Genomic DNA, 22,137 nt, shown 5'->3' on the forward strand with positions numbered 1-22,137 from the left:
GTAGATATACAATGGTTTTTCTAATCAGTTTCTTTTTTTTTTTGCCATACACACGTATGTGGCCCAGGGTAGGCATTCGACTCGTAATCCGAGGGTCACTGGTTCGAATTCCTGTCACACTAAATATGCTCGCCCTTTCAGCCTTGAGGACTTTATAATGTTTCAGTCAATCCCACTATTCATTGGTAAAGGAGTTGGTGATGGATGGTGATGACTAGCTGCCTTCCCTCTAGTCTTACACTGCTAGATTAGGTACGGCTAGCACAGATATCCCTCGAGTAGCTTTCCGCGAAATTCAAAACAAACCATAATTATCCAATTAAATAAATGATGGGGTAAGTATTTAAAATATTTTCTGGTCTTCTGACCTTTGAAATAACATTTTTTTTGTAAGTGGTCAATTTTAAAGTTTTAAATGGAGAACGACAAACCTCTGTACGACAACAATGGAAACATTAAAAATTTCAATATACTGACGACTTATAACGCTAGAATTCGAAGTTTTATCACTGTGCCGGCAGAGCGCATTTAGCCCATTGTGCAACTTCGTGAAACAAACAAAGACGAAAAACTACAGTTTTTGTTCTCCGAATGGTTTAGGAAAAGAAGCGATTTTTGGACTCTTTCTAAAACTAGAATAAATGTTTAATAAATACAGATATTGATGATATCATACGTTCCATTTTTTTTAGTTTTAGATTTCATTTTTTTATTGATCAAGTTCACTAATTCTTTATTTGTTTCAAACCACGTTTTTCACTACAAATTATTTTTCTTAAAACGAAGTGGAACTGTATGCCAAAACTTTAACAATAAATGTTTGACTTAACAAAACAATAATCCTTCCTCATAAATAATAAATAGACAAAGAAACAGGATATATATAAAATATTAAAAAGCTTTTCTTTTTACTATTAAATTATCATTATTCAGTTCAGGTTTCTATTGTTTCAAAAAATCAATTTATTTTTAATATGTGTAGTTGTTGTTGTTTTGAATTAAGCACAAGTTTACACAATGGGCTCTCTGTGCTCTGCTCACCACGAATATCGAAACCCGCTTTTTAGCGTTGTCAGCTTGTTTGAGTCAGCTTTTTTGAGGTGAAAAATTTCCCAAGACGTTCGTATTAAGGGCCCGACATGGCCAGGTGGGTTAAGGCGTTTGACTCGAAACCCGAAGGTCACGGTTTTGAATCCCGATCGCACCATATATGCTCGCCCTTTCAGCCGTGGGGGCATTATAAAGTGACGGTCAGTCTCACTATTCGTTGGTAAGAGTAGCCAAAAAGTTGGTGGTGGGTGGCGATGACTAGCTGCCTTCCCTCTAGTCTTACACTGCTAAATTATGGACGGCTAGCGCAGATAGCCCTCGTGTAGCTTTGCGCGAAATTCATAAAACATTCTTATTAAGTTAATTAAAAGCACTGTTAATGTTTAAAGCAAATCCATCACAGAAAGTAGCATAAGCACAGTAGTTTTAACGTTAATATTCTGAATGATAAATCCATAATTTACGAAAATTCGTTTACCATTTGTCACAGAAGTAAACATTTAGAAAAAAAATGCACTATTTTCAATAATAAAATGATTCATTTATTTTAAGGTTTTATTGGATAATCAGTTTCACAGAAGCAGAATTTAAAACTAATCAAATGTAAAACCAACAGTTAATACAGATTATTTCAGAAACCATGCTTAATCTAAACATGTGTGGTATTTCCTAAACACTGAAACGCAGATAAGATTACTTAAACCCTAAACTACTGAATAAAACATAATGTTTTAGCAACTTGGACCGTTTCTCGTGAAGTAGGATTTACAGCAGTAGCGGAAGAAGATTGTGTTAGTGAAAAATGTGATTCTATTTCTATCAAACCTGTTTTGCAAACCCACGAGTTATATTAGAACAGGATACACTGTTTGAACTGTTATCAGATCTTTCTTCTGATGAAAGAAATAATATTCGTTCCTAGACAACATTAAAAGCTACGAAAAGATTGCAGGCAGTTTTATTTCGGATTCTTTTAATGGTTCTGGCAACAGGACGTTTAACCATTATACATATTAGCAAAACTCAACTACACCAATGAATCTATAACACAGGTAGTAAGCGGGAACATATTACACCAGTACATCTTCGATCTGACACAGTTATTCAAAATGACTTCAGTTCCGTTTGTGCATAAATATCTCGTGATTGCAGATTCCAGTCTACAAATACATCAAAAACAAATCCTAACTGTTGACACTCAAACTATGACTTGACCTACAAAATATATTGAGCCATAGATGAACAATCCAACAATAGAAACAAAACAAATACCTTTATAATCAGAATAATATTCACAATAGCATATATTGGGGAGGTAAAAGAGCACAATGAACCATGAGACTCCTCCCCCCCATAGTGAAATATTACTTTACGATTATTTTAAATACAAGCACTTCTAATTATATTCTGTAAATCACTGTAGTCAATAATAATACACCAGAGTAATTTTACAAAATGCAAAACTAAACCAGAATACGGCTTTTGAGTTGAAAATTTTGAATAAGAAACAGTTCATTATTCGCTACTATACATTAGTATTTCAGCTAACATTTTCTCCTGTGACTTAGAAATAACTAAATCATCTAAAAAATATAGTCTATTTAGAGGTAATCAAGTTTTCAAAAACCGTTATTGTCACCTGAATCCATGAGCTACGTAAACTGACACAACTTAAGAAGCTATTACTGGTATTAACTGATTTTATGACAATTCTTTAAGAGAAGAAAAACACCACAAATATTTTGTTTGTCTCTAAACTTTCACAATATATATTATATTTACCTATTTTTTTTACAATGTTTGACTTCCCTAAACTTTACAATCAATTTCACAAAGGGATTGGTCACAATAAAAAATCCATGTTTCACCAACAAAGCAGTAGATTTTTTTCTGCTGATTCAACTTTTCTGCTTTTATTAAAAACGGGAATTTTGTGAATATAAAATATACTAAAAGCAGACCAGACTACAACTCGATTAAGTTGGAAACAGTCTGTGTAAAAAGTCATCAGTTAGTTTTACTTGACATGTCTGCCAAGAGCAATAGACAATATCTCATCACATTTACATACTTATTAATATATGATAAAAATGTGATTTTGACAAGAACTACAATTTTTATGCAATGTATTATTCCACCACTATCCATATATATAATCAAATATTACGAACCAAAAGATAGTTATAAGATATCTCTTCTACAGTTTTAGAGATCACATGAGTCAAACTATTGAATTGTAGTCAATAGTTACGAGTTTAATACATGGAAGCTATAAGGTCAAATCAATTAAAATAATGGAGAGGAAGCAACTTCACTCCCTTAACTAAATAATATTTTCACTGCAGTGAAAGGCAAATCCAAAATATACAAAAGCAAACGTTTTCCTGAAATTTCAATATTTCGGCAATATAATAGAACGACGGCTCGTTTTCGGTTTGTATTCAGTTGTTTGAATATGTCGTGAGTTTCTGCAATTCGCACTTTTATATCAGTATCGGATACAACCAGGAAATCATTTGCTGATCTGGTTAAAAAAAAAAAAAAAAAGTAGTTCTATCTTTTGTTTCGTCAGAATGGTCTTTTTCCGTTCGCCATTATTCCTTTTGTTACCAATAAACAGATACTGATTTATTGTGCTTCTTCATAGTCCTAGCTATGAGAAAGTATTAGTGAACTCTGTGTAAAACATAAAGAAGAGACGAATCACGTAATACTGTTCACTTTGTGTTTCGCTCTAGTTTCCTCATGTCTTGTATTGGACGATGAAATTACATCCTGGATCATGTCCATTTGAAGTCCTCCATTTCTATCGACGACTGCTATATTATCGTAACCAGTAAACTCCCTCCTTTCTTGTTCATACGTGTAGTAAGCTGCACTTTGCCGTTTGTACATCATAACCGCTAATATAATGACGAGTACTAACATTATTATGATAACCACAGCAATGATGGTACCTATTCTTGAGGCGTCCGCTCCCACGTGCGGCTGGGGAGATGAAAGAGCACATGGTTCCAGTTCTTCCATATGCAGACTCAGCAATCCTCTTCCAAACAACTTGAGAGGAGTGGTACATTTTAAACAGTCGGATATTTGCTGACAGATTTTTTCGTACAAGTCAGATTGGTTGAAATATTCCAGAAGTGGTTCTACGTTACACTCAAGACAGCGCCATGTGTTGGAATGAAGGATAAACTTCTGTAGGCTTGGAGTGTTGTTTAAAGTTGATAGTGTCTCAAAATTCAGTTCTTGTAACTTATTGTGTGAAAAGTCCAGAACTTCTATGTTAACTAGCGGTTTAAGGAATTCATCTGGGATTTCTGGAATATTGTTGTGGGACAAGTTTAAGAATCGTAAATCTGTATTTTTGTTAAATGTATCTGGAAGGAGCTTGTCGATATTCATTCCAGCCAGCGACAAATTTGTCAATCGGTTTAAAACACTCACGGTAGTAAGCACAGTATAAATATCCAGGGGATTGAACCCCATATCAAAAGTTTCCAGCGAGTTACTTACCACAGCCAGGACATCCGTAGTTAAAGAAGACAAGCGGTTACGACTAATGTCTAAATTCTTTACGCTAGTATTACAAAACGAACAAGGCAGAAACTTGATTATATTATTTCTGGATAACCCTAATATTTCTAGTTTATGACCTCCAAATGTTTTTTCGCGTATTTCACTTAAAACGTTACCATCAAGACGCAAAATTTGGAGACTTTTAAGATGTCGAAATTCCTCAGGAGCAAGAGAAAAGAAGTTGTTATTTCGAAGATCAAGTTCTTGAATGTTGGGAAGGTGTTGGTAAACCAAAGAATGTAAGGACGTTAACTGACAGTCTGCCAAACGTAAGACTTTAAGAGGACGAAGGTCCTTTAGATTTTCTGGATCTAATTCCTTTAAGGGATTTCCACTGAGATCAAGTTTTTCTAACTTTTTAAGCATGTAAAAGAACCTAGGAACTAGCCTGCTGAGACGATTTCTTGCTAAGGACAATGACTTTAAGCTAGTAAGAAATCTAAACGGAGCAGAAGGAGTGGAGAAGATTTTGTTATCAGATATATCTAGTACCTCTAAACTGGAGAGTCCGTTAAAGTCCTGGTCATTCAATAGGGTGATATCATTGCAACTAAGTTCCAAGATCTTCATTTGTCTTCCAGGCCAGAAGGAGCTGTCTCCTATAGCGGGAACATGAGAGTTGGTGAGGTGAACTTCCTCCAAGTAGGAGAAATGTAGGAAGATCCGGCCAATGGTCAAAAAGTTGGGGTTTCCTGGAGGGGAAGTCACTATTAGGACTTGTGTATCTAAGGTAATGTCGTTTATCGGAATTTCAGTCATCCCTCCTTTGTTGCAGGTCACTGTCTTACGGTTAGTCGCTATCTGGCACTTACAATCTGCTGGACATTTACCCTCTGACCTGGTCATCATTGCTGCCACCAGAATAAGAAGGACCGTACTTACTCCCATATTTATTGATATGTTTTATTAAAGCTGATGTTTTTGGCTAAATATGTCTGTAACCTAGAATGTAAAAAGATAAACACAAATAATTACAAAATGATACGTTATATAAAATATACAAATGTGTATTAAAATAATAAGAAAACTTATGAAGTTGCAAACATTTATAAATTATATATTTCACGATCTTCATTTAAATTGTTTTTCTCAATAAAAAACATAATTATCACTGAATAGAGCATTGTTTATGAGCAAAATATATTGTATGAATTTCATTAATAACCGGTCCGGCATGGCTAGGTGGATAAGGCACTTGACTCGTAATCCGAGGGTCGAGGGGTCGAATCCCCGTCACACCAAACATGCTCACCCTTTCAGCCGTTGGGGAGTTATAATATTTCGTTCAATCGCACTTTTAGTTGATAAATAGTAGCCCAAGAGTTGGCTGTGGGTGATGATGAATAACGGCTTCCCTCTTGTCTTACACTGCTAAATTAGGGACGGTTAGCGTAGATAGCCCTCATGTAGCTTTACACGAAATTGAAACACAAACAAACAGTAATAACTTATGAATGTACATTTTCAACAGAATTATTAAACACTGGGTAAGTGAAATAATTTCGTTAGTTTAGAAACATCATGCTATGACATTTGGCAGCTCTAAACTACATTTGGTAGTTTTACACTATGTTTATCAGTTTCACACTTCTCTGTTAGTTAAATGTTTATTTGTAACCTCATTTTGAGTGCATGCTACTTTTAACGATTACACATTACCTTTGATAACTATTCCCTCTTTTAAAAATATTTATCACCCACCAGTATTAATATATCCTGTAGGAATGTAATAGATTACTTCATTCAACGTCTGTTTTTTGAATTTCGCGCAAAGCTACTCGAGGGCTATCTGCGCTAGTCGTCCCTAATTTAGCAGCGTAAGACTAAATGGCAGGCAGCTAGTCATCACCACCCACCGCCAACTTTTGAGCTACTCTTATACCAACGAATAGTGGGATTGACCGTCACATTATAACGCCCCCACGACTGTAGAGGCAAACATGTTTGGTGCGAGGGGGATGCGAACCCGCGGCCCTCAGATTACGAGTCGCACGCTTTAACCCACCTGGCTATACCGCGCCTCAATCAATGTCACTGAAATTATTTTGAGTTATTGTTATTAAAATGATTTATCACCTTCTAATAAAGTTACTGTCACGTAGTTTTATTAATTTGTTTATTTCCGGTTCACCATACTGTTTTATCACCAATAGAAACCATTCAAATTATATCTTATTGATTTTAATCGACTAAGTTTATTGAGAGAATACTAAAGTATGGATTTGTTAAAATTAAAATAGAACTCCAATATTTAAAAGTTTTTTTTTTTTTATAATCTATAGATACCCAAATTTTAAAAATTTCGGTATGTTGTTCTTTAAGTAACGTGTGCAATAAAATGTCCGAGTTTTAAACTCAATATGTTTAATTTCAAGATATTCAATGTAGAATAGCAAATATTATTTGCTGAATAAAAATAATAATTTTATCAAAGGTTAATAATTTGAGTAACGTGACAAAAAATGTACGAAAACCTAAAAAAAAAAAACCCTGTTTGTACCATTTAATTTTATAACATCCAATTTTTCAGCACTTGAAGATTCCCATCGACTCTATAGCTATTCATTAATCACATGATAACCCCTTTCCACGAATTAATGTTTCTTCCAGTAACTCCTGACAACCAACAATGAAACGTTAATTGCATGTATGAAATTTGGCAACTGATGAAACGCAAGGGAGAAATTGTAAATTGGAAAAGAATTACATAATTTATCGGTCGCTAAACACTGGTACCGAGATTACTTCCACTAAAAGACAAGTTAAGATGGTAAACTTCGTGCATAAGATTATAATAACAACCAATTACCTTTTCGTATATTATTGTTGCTCAACAAATATAATACAAAATATATTACTGCTAAATATCTTGTTTTCTTATTATACTGATAATAATATTAATATGAAGATACGTTCAGTATGAAACAGTGATATGTTTCCCACTATCTTTCTCTCTTTAGAGGGATGATTGAGGGGTGTGAAAGTTACTGAGAAGTGGGTTTGGTTTGTTTTGAATTTCACGCGAAGCTACAAAAGGCTATCTGCGCTCGCCATCCCTAATTTTACAGTTTAAGACTAGAGGGGAAGCAGCCAGCCATCACCACCGAATAGTGGAATTGACCGTAACATTATAACGCCCTTATAGCTGAAAGGGCGAGCATGTTTGGTATGACGGGGATTCGAATCCGCGACACTCGAATTACGAGTCGAGTGCCTTAACCACCTGGCCATGCCAGGCCCTGAGAAGTGAGACGCTTAAAAATGTACTATTCCTTTTCACCATTATCGTGACTGAGAAGATATGACAACCATACTCATAATTACAGATAAAAGAGTAGCTTATTCGATGACTTATTTTTGAAAATAAGCTCATTTAGAGTTTTGTAATACTACATAAAATTAATATTTGTGGAACATTCTCAGTCGCAGGAATACTCTTGAAGTGTATTATATATATATTTGTGAAGTTATCACCTCCATAGAACAGCTTTATTATCGCCGTCTTTTCAGCACTGTGCTTGTTTGCTTGTTGTTAAGCACATACCCATACAATGAACTGTCTGTGTTCTGCCGATCACGAATATCGAAACACGGCTTTAGTGTAACGAACCTACAGACTTTCCTCTGTGCCGCTGGAAAGCAAGTTGCAGACCATATTCTTGAAATAACTTAAAAATCAACCCAATGATTTAGATTTCAGTTGTTTTTTCCATTTCCTAGAGTACTATGAAATATGTATTCTGAATAATTAATTAAATATGTATTCGTTTTGAATGCACTATTATTAAAAAACTGATATTTTGTGCACTATGCTAGAGGCCCGGCATGGCCAGGTTGGTTAAGGCGTGCGACTCCTACTCTGAGAGTCGCGGGTTCGAATCTCGGTCGCACTAAACATGCTCGCCTTTTCAGTCGTGGGGGCGTTATAATGTGATGGTCAATCCCACTATTCGTTGGTAAAAGAGTAGCCCAAGAATTGGCGGTGAGTGGTGATGACTAGTTGCCTTCCCTCTAGTCTTACACTATCTAAATTAGGGACGGCTAGCGCAGATTGCCCTCGTGTAACTTTGCGCGAAATTCAAAAACAAACAAACACTATGCTAGAACAAGAGCTTTCACAATGCCGTTAGAGTTGTTCCAAATACACTATTTCCAAGAAAATACTTTGTTTATTTACACGTTCGTTTTCGCTTTCTGGTTGTGAACAAGAATTCCAGTATTCTAGATTGATTTATTCTCTTTTTATTCAACTGATTAAACCAGTTACGTTTGGAGAGAAAAGTGGATTAAGCCTCTTGTGTCCACTTTAAAAGAGCGAAATAAATCACAAAGAAGTCCAGGATTTTACCGATCGTTTCTTTTATCCGTAAAGGAAAAGTTGAGAAATGATGCGAACACAACTTTATTTTTTCTAAGAATATAACAGGAGTAAATCACAGACTCACTGGCTCGCTGCCTATCTCCAGTTCTCGTCTTAGATCCCATATAACAGTTAATAAATGCATTTAGATATACATATAAAACACTAAATAATAGTGTAGTTTGTGTTCCATACAATTCACAATAGGGAATTGCAAGTTTGACACTCGCAGTGTCAGTTAAGCGTTACAGTTGTATTGCGAGCAGAAACTATAAAATTACAATGAAACTGTTAGTTTTCTAGTCGTAGTATTAACTACTAGTTTTTAATCGTAATATCAGCTGTTAGTTTAGTCTTAACCGTGATAGTTACTTGTAAACTCCAATATAAACAAGTTATAGGAACAAGGTTAAGTAATATAAAACGAGTAGCAAATTAATTCTATAAACTAGATTATTGTTCGGTTTGTTTTATCACATAAATCAGTTAATTAATTAATTTGCTTCCTTTCACAGCAACTGTCGACAAGCAAGAGGATAATAACATGGATATTCCCGAAGACAACAACATCGACATGAAAATATTGGCACAGATAAATATAGGGATAACAAAACTAGAATATTCTAAGATACAAATACCAATCTATACAGAGGTATCAACAATAAACTTTAACAGCATAACACTAGTGTCTAGGTTCACAACATTTAGTATTTTCAACCTGAACGGAGTTTTATGTACCATATAGAATAAATAGCTATGGTTACGGCATGGAGATTTAATCACAGCTGTTCTGTATTTACAAACTGCTGACCAGATGGTTGAAAACCTAGTCATCAGCATACGCCGCCTACAAAACTACTTTTCAACAAATAGCGGGAGTGAGTGTTATTTTCGTAATAAGTCCACAGTTGAAATTCCGAAGTGAGTTTAGTAGCGTATTACAGACTTAATGGTTGGACCTTTCGATACGCAGCCCTAAAAGTAACATGATATTTTACAAAGAAACCAACATCAATGAATTTATAAAATTGGTCGCAAGTGTGTGGGTTTTTTTCTTACAGCAAAGCCACATCAGGCTATCTGCTGAGTCCACCGAGGGGAATCAAACCCTTGTTTTTAGTGTTGTAAATCCAAAGACTTACCGCTGTACCAGATTGGGACAGATTGGTTACATATAAAAGTCTCATATCTCGTCAAAAATGTTTCCCATAATCTGCAACTGTGTTTTATATGAAAAGCGTATAAAGAGTATTTATACAGTATTTATTCAGTATTTCAAATTCACGTTTCTTTACCGAAAACGCCAAACAATGTATAAAGTGTAAGTTGTATTTTAGTGTTCAGAATATCTAGTTTCTAGTCATCACAAGGTGTTTTCGAGTTTATACGAAGCTATGAAATGTTAAATATAAATACTGTTAAATGTTCAGTAAAACCAAATTGCAGTAATAATTTTTTTGTATATATATATACATACCGTTAATAAGGGACATTTATAACCAATACATTATAGGAAATTTGTTAACAAGGAAACCGAAGTGTTGCAGTAGAACGAATTACTTTGGGATAAGCGGGAACGTTTGTTTGTTTGTTTTTTTGAAATTCCCGCAAATCTACTCGAGGTCTATCTGTGCTAGCCGTCCCTAATTTAGCAGTGTAAGACTAGAGGGAAGGCAGCTAGTCATCACCACCCACCGCTAACTCTTGATCTACTCTTTTACCAATGAATAGTGGGATTGACCGTCACATTATAACGCCCCAACGGCTGAAAGGGCGAGCATGTTTGGCGCGATGGGGATGCGAACCCACGACCCTCAGATTACGAGTCGAACGCCTTAACCCACCTGGCCATGCCGGGGCCTAGCACGAGCGTAGTTACAGCTCTTCCTCTGGATATAAGAATTTAGTCTTTCAACATCACTATTCCCGCCAAGTTTCACACGCGCGTCAATTTCTGATAAGAACGAACTTATAAATGTAAATCAAAGAAGGTAAAACCGTCAGATACGTAATAAGTAATTTCTGGGTGAAGATAATTAGATTTTCCATTTTAACTACAATAAGAATATCACATTGTGAAGAACGCTTAAGCATCCAGCCTACGGAACAATACTTATTTCTCACATTCCTTGTATTTATATCTGAAAAATATTAATTAATATAATCTGTGTATTAATATCTTGAACCACTATATTTAAACTTAGAACAAAAATAATAAGTAGATAATACGCAAACGAACTCTTAAATATCCGTTTTTAAATATTATCTAGTACAACGGTATGTCTCCGGATTTATGACCCTACGATCAGGGGTTCCATTTCCCTCGGTGAGCTCAGCTGATAGTTGCCCCTCGCTAGTCCAGCGGTAAGTCTACGGATTTACAACGCTACACTCAGGGGGTTTGATTCCCCTCGGTGGGCTCAGCCGATAACCCGATGTGGCTTTGCTGTAAGAAAACAAACAAACAGTCGTATGCAAGTCGATAAAATTATACTTGCTGTATTATAAGACAGATATTAAAGTAGGTTATCGGTTTCGTCAATTTTACCTCTTCTAGTCCTTTATATTCCAAGTTCATACCGAGTGTTTACTAAAACAAAATATACAGTTCATTGTATGCTCGTTCAAGTGCAAAACTATAACAAAATGGACTATTTGCGCTCCGTTCACCGCAAGAAATCGAGCCTCGGATGCTAGCGTTTTGAGTCCCTATATTTCATGCTGACCTATTGAGAAGGAGGTTAATAAAAGGTTAACATATTGATGTTTTTATACTCTGTATGGTTTTTACGGGTCAGTCTGTACCTGAACTTAGTAAAAATATTAGCCATGTAAACCACTGACAATAATAATACTTATAGTGAAATACCGAGTTTATCTTAGTGATTAGTACGTTGAGTTGGATGTAGGAAGTATACTCCACCTTTAGCCTTGAAGTGTGTTAGAACTGTACAGCCGATCGTTGATGTTAACTAGTTAAACATTCTCTATGGTCAGGTTGAGAGTTTCAGGATAAGTTAAGGTTTTGGAATTATTAAATATTTTCTTAAAATAAATATAAGTATTCAGCAGGTCGTGATATTTATAAGTTTATATATATATATTTATAAGTTTATAAGTTTAAAGCCAATATTGTATTTATTAAATTAAAAAACTACAAATTAACTGGTTGACCTCTCTCTGATCAGGAATTCTAAATTAAGAATAGCTATGCTTGAATTTTGAGATATCTGAACGAGCTATTCAGCCCATGGATTGGTTGGCTGGTTGGCGTTTATTGGCGCAAAGCAACTAGGCTATCTGCACCAAACAATCGGTAAATAATTAAAAATAAACATAAAATTATTAAAATATGTGGAAAGGAATCATGTTACCATAAAATAGAATTATAAAGGTCAATGACCCAGTGTCAGCATCGCCAATGACACTGTCCAATGTCAAGGGTGAAACCATAGTAAAAACATGTCTAAAATAGTGATGTCGCTTACATAAAGTGACGTTATAATTGAAAATACCGAATATCAAAGGATATGAATCTTTGAAGTCGTCATACAAGTGAAAATTTGTAAGCGTGTTTGATCTTAGACATGTTCTTCGCAAAGAAAACCACGAACAGTACGCGTTTGTCACAGTTGTGACTTAGAAACAAACGGATTTGAAAATCGACCGTGGAGTGAAAAAAATAATAAATCCTTTTCAGGTTTATGTGTGCGTTTCAACTGAGACCTTGTATACAACCATATATTCCTTTTTGGTTTAACATTGACTAATAATGTTATTTATTCATTGCCTAAATTCAAGAGAGCGTCTCGTTGACTTGACACTGAGTTTTAGGGTTAATAAAATTAAATTTTTTGGTTGGATTCCCTAACGAATGAAACAAAACAGATAATCTATTCAGTAGCTCTTTTGCTTAACAACAAATAAGCAAAGACGAAGAGAAACATGATCGCAATTGATAAATAAAACATCATAATACGACAGCCACTTAAATAAAAATCCCTGTCAACTTGAGAGCATGACACGACCTTATTCACTTGTACACTGATGCACACTTAAACACCTTGACCCACTGGAAAGAGTAATCAATGCTGAAGCCAGTATCACACACAACAGCACGAATCAAATATTTATGACCAAATCGGGCGTGTCACGCGGTCCACCACCACTGGGAGCCGTTTCTTTGCCTTTCATCTAGTAACACTAAAAGCTCCAAGTCGTCGTAACTTACTGGTACGTAGGTACACATTGGAATGAAGACTAGCTTCTTTGAATCGGACTCCACCCTGTCACCACACCCTGTGGATTGTCCTGTAGAATCGACAGCAAAGTGATTAATTAATGAAATAATAGAAGATTTGGGTGGAGTACGTCTAACTGCAAATTCACCCGAAAAATAAAAAGGTGGCTCCCTCTGACTGTGACGCTATATACTCACACAAAACGTACAAGTTGGACGAAGGAACTTCACGTGGTTTGTATTTAAGTTCTTTTTTTTTTTTTTTTTTGCTTCCTACCAGGTTTCTGTAATAACTTTTGTTTTACACACATATCGATCTAATACTGACAGATTTAAGAAATGTAAACTCAACTGTACCTAATTATCCATAAAAAAAAAAAGCCCACAGAATATTTCACGTTCAGGTTCATTATTTCCCATACGTACATTCTTCATCGTGTGTACTTGTTAAAATTGGGCGGATAAATCCAACTCACCAATGAAAACATTATATAGGAATTAGCCTAAAATTTGTCCAATAAAATGAGTTTGTCGGACTTAGTTTCTAAAGATTTTGATTTTTCTTTTTGAGTGAAACTATTTTTTTAGACTATTTTTTGTTTTGTTTTTCGTAATTTGGTCAGTACTTTATTAACCTCCACGTGGCTTTATTTTAATGATTTACGAAAACATTAATCTCGCGCACTGAGAAAATTATGCAATGTAGCCGTCATTCATTAAAACAAAAAAACTGTTGTTATCAGCTGACAAGTCAGGAAAGTTTTTACGAAATATTGACCAATTTACGAATGTTTTGCCTTCACAAAGTTAGGTTTGATGTCTGTACTAGAGCCGCACCCAGTCAACTCATTAACGTCTCTTCAACTTGCATATTCAGAAATTATGGATCACGTTATTGTATTAAGTTTCTCTACATTTTCGTAAGTGCAATATCCTATTGCACTTTTCACACTTTCACGCTAATATTTTTGTAAATCGTATTCTCTCTCAGATTGCGAATATTTGTTTCTTATCATTTCGATAAATAAACGATATGTACAAAACTGATAAGACACAAAATGTTTTTTTTTAATTTTGCGCAAAGCTACTCGAGGACTATCTGCGCTAGTCGTCCCTAATTTAGCAGTGTAAGACTAGAGGGAAGACAGCTAGTCATCACCACCCACCACCAACTTTTGGGCTACTCTTTTACCAATGAATAGTGGGATTTACCGTAACATTATAACGACCCCACGGCTGAAAGGACAAGTATGTTTGGTGCGACGGGATGTCCAACCCGCGACCCTCGGTCACGAGTCGAGTGCCTTGACCACCTGGCCATATCGGCCCGACAAGGATTGAGATACTTTGAGAAATCCCTTATGTTCGTCACTGGGTCATAAATCAAAACTCAAATCCTGTATAAACAAACATCAGTACTGTATATATTTGTTCCGTATGCGTATACACATTTCCTGATCAATAACTTGGCGTCAAACTTGACCGAATGATGCAGGATGACCTGTGAGAGGAAATAGGGGGTGCTACACTCTCCATCCAATTTCATATTGAAAACAGTATATCTTTCTTTTCAGTATTGCTACCTTTACGTATTTTCATTACACTTGCAATGTTTATTTTGTTAATAAAATATAGAAGCACAATTTCATATCCTTTGTTACAAATGAACTTTTATTCCACCCGTTAAAAGAACAGGGTGTTCAAGCTATATTACCGAATATCCAAGACTGTATGTGGAGTGGGCTATAAGAGGTTTTAAAAACAAATACTGCACATCACTTACATTGTTTACTATCATGTTATACTGCGTTTTATTCAACTTTATTGAATGTTTGTTTGTTTTGAATTTCGCGCAAAGCTTTGTTTGTTTGTTTTGGAATTTCGCACAAAGCTACTCGAGGGCTATCTGTGCTAGCCGTCCCTAATTTAGCAGTGTAAGACTAGAGGGAAGGCAGCTAGTCATCACCACCCACCGCCAACTCTTGGCCTACTCTTTTACCAACGAATAGTGGGATTGACCGTCACAGTATACGCTCCATCGGCTGGGAGGGCGAGCATGTTTAGCGCGACGCGGGCGCAAACCCGCGACCCTCGGACTACGAGTCGTACGCCTTACGCGCTTGGCCATGCCAGGCCTCGCGCAAAGCTACACGAAGGCTATCTGCGCTAGCCGTCCCTAATTTAGCAGTGTAAGACTAGAGGGAAGGCAGCTAGTCATCACCACCCACCGCCAACTTTTGGGCTACTCTTTTACCAACGAATAGTGGGATTTACCGTAACATTATAACGACCCCACGGCTGAAAGGGCAAGTGTGTTTGGTGCGACGGGATGTCCAACCCGCGACCCTCGGATTACGAGCCGAGTGTCTTGACCACCTGGCCATACCGGGCATCAACTTTATTAAACTTGTACCTGTCAGGAATTTACTCATACAAATTTATTATAATAATAAATTAAACATAAATTTGTTTCTTACTGCCAGCATGTAACTTTCTTCCTTCGACTCTCACACGGTTCGCTTTCTTACATCTCTGGACCTTGCGTCTCTCACTCAACTCTTATCCGTTATATTCATTTCTCAAAAAGCGTGCCGAACACATCTGTTTCCATTATATCGGTTTACAAGTCTCATAATCATAAGTGTCTGATATTGTTCTAATGATTTATATAATCCACTAATCTCTCAGGGACTGAGCAGAGGCAGGCCACTTTCTTCCCTCTCTTAACTCCAACCGATGTGCCTTACCTCCAACATCATCTGGCACTGATTAGTTTTTAAGCTACGTAAACTGAAAAGTGCAGAAAAGAACACAAATATGAAGTTTCTAATTGAGCACAAGACATTCATTGCACTTAATATTTCATATCGAATAAACAGCAGGATAAGCACAGTAGCTGGGGACACTGGGGGCACGTGCACCCAGCTTTTGACTTTGTATAAAAGTGCCCCTTTGCGTATGGTACTTTACAAAAAAAAAAAAATCAAATCTAACTCGCTGTCTGTGGGAAGTGCTCAAGTAGAGTGAGAAATTTAAAAACAAATATATTTGTCGTCCTTATTTCTGTGACGAAATGATTTCGTCAGCTGCGAACCGGATAGATAAAGCGTTCTTTAACACTCCTACGAAAAGACGTTTCTAGTCCTGATTTCTCCAAGCCCGTTCCCCTGGCTGTGGTTTCGCTAGATAGTAGATAGGGACAGTGGGAATCTCGTTAGTCCATTCATTAATGGATTTAAATGGCAATTTCATTTAAATACAAAATTATTAGCCTAATATTAATATTAGCCTAACCTTTCAAGTTGCTCTGGGACCTATTAGGCCCCACTTTACTTAGGAGCGTTAACGACACTATTTTTTGGCTTAGTAGATATAAATGTACATAACATTATTTTGTTATACCAATTGCCAGAAAGTTAGTTTCATTTTAAAATTAAGCCTAACTCAGCTCCTTGAACACGTTGCAGGTCTAATTAAACTATTAAAGAAATAATTATCTGTAGAGAAGTGTGATTGGAAAGCTGTACATGATGATGTTTTATATTTGTAGCAGTTCTTAGAATTTATTCCTTGAATGTTTTAGGAAGTTAAAATAACACAACGAATACGAAACCAAATACTGTGCAATTAGACAGCAAGGAGTCATAACTAGGCTTAAAATTCTAATCGTATGCTAACTAAGCCTTAAATAACAGCATTTTATACTGAAATAAGAAGCTGTACAAACAGCAGGTCTTTTTACTTCCGTTTTTTGTTAATCACTTCGATACTAAATGTTAAAACTTGCAAACGAACATGATCAGCCAATCGTTTTATTTCATGTTCTACACAATGTCAATGTTATTTCACAGAGCTGGCTTGTCACTGTTTGAAAATGATTATAGTTATTTAGTTTAAGAAGAAGAAAACAAATTGTACTTATTATATATATATATATAAGTCATTATTTGAAAGAAATTTGGGATGTCAGATATTCACTGACAAGGAACTGTCTCGAGCTAGACTCATCTCCAGTCACGTGCAAGGAATTGAATTTCCACGAAATAATACTTTATAATTCTTATAAAATAAATATAAAATTTTTGTATGGTTAACATGCAAGTGATGCATCGATTTTTCATGGCTTTGTTTTATGACCCGTGTAAATTAGCAAATTAGCAAGTATGCACTTAATCAAGTCAACTAATTAATTAGTCCCTAATGGAATAAGAGTATTAATTAGCGTTAATTATAAAGTTTGTCTTTTACATTTTTCTTTCAAAACACTACTGAATTTACACTTGTTAAGTAGAAACTGTTATTTAATTTGATGTGTAAATTAGATCACATTAGATGAAACCTTTGCATTAGTCGACGACAGTAATTTGTCGCTGTTCATGTGTGAATTATAAATAAATGATCGGTAGGTGAAATATGACCGCCCCCCTCTGAAAAAAAAACAACATTTTGTTATGTTGTAAATATCCGTAAAAAAACCAAAACCAAACCTGTTTCTGGTAAAAATACTTCAACTTAACATTTCGTGAAGAAATTTATGCTTGTCTTTGTTTTGTTTTAACGTGTTAAAATCACTGAACTTGATAGTAAATCACTTTGTATGTAACCAAACGCATGTTGATATTTGTAAAGAAAAATACAAAAGAAATTTGTAATACAGATTAGTTCATGCAATAAATGTTTCGTGTATAATATGTGTGGCATCGTAAAATGTTCAGTTACGAGACGTGTATTCTGCTATTTACTTGTATTTTTAACTAATAGTTAACTACTTATATAGATGTGTTATCAGTTAGTGCCTTTCATCTGATCATTAACTACAGTCTCTCGCTGAGACGGCGGTAAGTCTCCAGATTTACAACACTAACATTTGGAATCCGATTCCATTTTGTGGACACAGCAGATAGCCCACCTGATATAGCTTTGGTATAAGGAAAACACACAATACGTATATTAACAGTTAGCACTGTACAATAACCACGTACGTATATTAACAGTTAGCACTGTACAATAACCACGTACGTATATTAACAGTTGGTAGCGTACAATAACCACGTACGTATATTAACAGTTAGTAGCGTACAATAACCACGTACGTATATTAACAGTTGGTAGCGTACAATAACCACGTACGTATATTAACAGTTAGTACCGTACAATAACTACGTACGTATATTAATATTTTATCAGTTCTGTTCATCTGATCATTCACTAAGTACATATGTTTTCAATTAGTTTCTTACATTATATCATTCAATCTACACCCAACATACCATTAAAGATATATATATAAACATATATATCTTATTAGTTTGTACCTTACTTATATTCATGTATAAACAACGTATTCTATAATTTATCAACAGTCGTACTAAAGTAAGATATAGTATAGATATAAATAACTTGTTTTACTTCTATTGTTTCTCATATCCAAATCAGAACGAGGTTTGATGACTTGTGCCTATTGATGGCACAAAAGGAAGGTTTTGAATGAATGAAAATAATGTTCGACAAATATTGAAGAATTTCGTACATTATAATACTGAAAGTTGAACAAGATTTTGATATATTCTAAAATGAATAATGAAAACAAGCAGTGGTTCACATTCACAACACATTATGGTATTTTTAACTGCTGAAAAGAAACTTTCTATACTGAACATCTTTGCAGTTTAACGCGGTAACCATGAAGGAAGAATTAGCACAGTCAACAATTCGTCATTTCCTTGTACTTAATCAGCCAATGAGCGAGAAGGAGGCGGAGCTAAAGTGATCATTTTTTTTTTCCGTAATAAAAATTTATACTAAAAATAATAGTCTTTATCAGCTTCCTTAGTGTCGTATATTGGATTGACAACCTTTTCAACTTTACTAGACGAGCGGATAAACTGTAGCATTACGTTTCTGAAGAGTTACAGAGAAAGAGAAAATAGATGGTAAATTGTAATAACCCATTTTGTGATAACTCATTAGTGTGCTACAAGCAATTAGTAAACACGTCGATATGAGCAATTACTTTCGCATCTCATGGATGTGATTTTTAGCTCGTTAGCTGAAAAATGACCGGAAGCCATGAGGGGTAAACGAGATTGTAATTAATATATGTAACTTCATATCCTCCGGCTTTTCAGCAACTGTAAAATGATATAAGTGCTTACGACAAGAGCGATCACTTTGTTAAATTATATGATACAACAACGGTCCCTTAAGTAAAGCAATGTCATTTACAAGTGAGCTGCACTCGTGATTTCCTCTGAAACTTGGATATGGTTAGAAAAGTTATTATAATTACCAATATTAATAAACAGATAATGAACTTCCATATATGTTCATAAACATATATAATCATTTCTCAAGCACGTGATTCGGCAGAAGTTCTTTATTTATTATTATTCATGTCAGTTTTCACATGTTATGATCAGAAACTGAAAGTCTCAGAACGAGCAGATCGAACTTTCCGTCTATATCAGAGTTAAAGAAATCTTTAATAGCCACTAGAGTAAATAAACGATCAAAATTAATTAGCCTGAACAGAATATTTTATTTTCGGTATGTTTTTTTATTATTTTTCATGTTGCATTTATTTTTATATTTTAAAAAAGCCAAAGTAACAAAGTGCTGAGTGAAAAAAATCTCAGTGTATTTTTTTTAGTTTAAGCAACAAAAGATACTGGTTTGGTTTGAATTTCGCGCAGAGCTGCACGAGGGCAATGTAAGCTAGCCGTCCCTCATTTAGCAGTGAGGGAAGGTAGCTAGTTATTCATCACCACCCACCTCTACCTATTGAGCTACTCTTTTAACAACGAATAGTGGGATTGATCGGTTAATTATAACATCCTTACGGCTGAAAGGACGAGTATGTTTGGTGAAACGGTATTCGAGCCTGCGACCCCAGATTGCAAGTGGATTACCCTTAATCATCTGGCCATGTTGGGCCCAAGAGATATCAATCACTAACTCAAATTAAGATATTTTATTAATGCAAAACTAACTAAATATCCTCTGTGGATAGAATCGTTTATATTCTACAATATATTTGAAAATGAGATAACAATAGAATGATACAAATCAGAATGATTTAGCCTAATTTTTAAATTCACTTATTGAGGATAAAAAATGAGGTCAGACAGAAGATTATCTTGAGTTTCAATTCGAAATGTGCATCAATCACAATTTTTGAAAACATTATTTTCGTTCTTTTCTTTGTAATCGAACATTTTTACGAAAATAGATAAGTTATTATAACGATATATTACATCCTATTACAATCCTAATAGTAACAGTAAATATGAAACTGATAGAAGTTAGGCCCACCAAATCCATATAGGCCCCGGCATGGCCAGGTGGTTAAGGAGCGCGACTAGTAATCTGAGGGTCACGGGTTCAAATCCCTGTCACACCAAACATGCTCACCATCTAAGCGGTGGGGGCGTTATAATGTGATGGTCAACCCCACTATTCGTTGGCAAAAGAGTAGCCCAAGAGTTGGCGGTGGGTGGTGATGACAAGCTAAATGCCTTCTCTCTAGTGTTACGCTGCTAAATTAGGGACGGCTAGCGCAGAGCGCCGTCGTGTAGTTTTGGGCAAAATTTGAAAAACATAAAATCCATATAGGATATTAGTGCATTAATAAGTTAACAGAGATCGTACGATTGACTTTTGTTCAACTTTTTATAAGAAGTATGCACAAATAGACGCATATAAAGTCAAAAAGAGTGAGCATTTCAGGCAAGATTATTCTACCATTTAAAGTATTAATTTATTGGAGTTATTTTCAAGTGAAATTAAAAATAAAAAAGTAGAACTTCATGCTATTTATAAAAACATAAGACTATTTCTATATTACTCTACCTGTTAAAATTTTAAACTATCATTTCTTATGTTATTCATAATAGTCGAGGTCACCTTCGCTAATTAATTTACTTTCTTTATTTACAGTTCTTTGATAAATTAGGTCGGTTTAACGTATTTACCATTTCATAAATATGTGTTTCTATAATAGCCAGGTGGGTAAAGCACTCGCCTCGTAATCCGAGGATCGCGGGTTCGAATTCCGGTCGCACCAAACATGCTCGCCCTTTCAGCTGTGGGGGCTTTATAAAGTGACGGTCAATCCCACTATTCGTTGGTAAAAGAGTAGCCCAAGAGTTGGCGGTGGGTGGTGATGACTAGCTGCCTTCCCTCTAGTGTTACACTGCTAAATTAGGGACGGCTAGCTCAGATAGCTCTCGTGTAGCTTTGCGCGAAATTCCAAAGAAACCAATCTATAACGAACAGAGATAAGATTCCGACAACAGAGGTCGTTTCAATATGAACGGACTCCCGCTAGTACAGCGGTAAGTCTACAGATTTAAAATGCTAAAATCAGGTATTCGATTTCCCTCGTTGGGTTCAGCAAATAATCTGACGTGGCTTTGCTATAAGAAAAAAACACACTTACATGCATTAAAGCAAAACCTTGGACAAAGCTGGAACAAAAGAAACTGATACACTGGGATAAAGATTTCCATTGAAGGTTTTACTATACTTTCCATGTGCGTAATATAAATTTTAATCTATTATTTTGTTAAATTAACTTACAAACTGTCAGAAGCGGTCGTTGAGAGTACAGACAACAACTAAATATGATAAGTTAACCCTTTCAAGCAGTAGTTGAGACTATAGATAGCCAACTAAAGAGAGGTACTATAATTTATGACATCTAGTCGTTAAAGTCAGAATTTTAAGTAATTATGTTGACATTAATCACTTAAGTAAGAATCATTTAATAGTTTAAACCAAATAATGCTTTACTGTCATTTAACATTACAGTTGTTCATGCATTGAATGATTATTTTATTAATGAGTAAAGTTAAGAATTAAAATATGAAAAGAAAAAAAAAAATTATAAAAATAGAGTAAATATACAGAA

General features: G+C 35.2%; 1 protein-coding gene across 1 annotated transcript in view; it reads right to left on the reverse strand.

Moving 5' to 3' along the window:
- Positions 1–1,978: 1,978 nt before the first annotated feature.
- LOC143251009 (uncharacterized) overlaps positions 1,979–22,137 on the reverse strand; it is a 35,917-nt gene continuing 15,758 nt past the window's right edge. Inside the window, exon 2 of the mRNA XM_076502284.1 lies at positions 1,979–5,571. Coding sequence (XP_076358399.1) covers positions 3,754–5,517 — 1,764 coding nt within the window. The 5' untranslated portion in view covers positions 5,518–5,571 and the 3' untranslated portion in view covers positions 1,979–3,753. The remainder of the gene's footprint in view (positions 5,572–22,137) is intronic.

This window comes from Tachypleus tridentatus, chromosome 5 (assembly GCF_004210375.1).
Source record: "Tachypleus tridentatus isolate NWPU-2018 chromosome 5, ASM421037v1, whole genome shotgun sequence".
Classification (NCBI taxonomy): domain Eukaryota; kingdom Metazoa; phylum Arthropoda; class Merostomata; order Xiphosura; family Limulidae; genus Tachypleus; species Tachypleus tridentatus.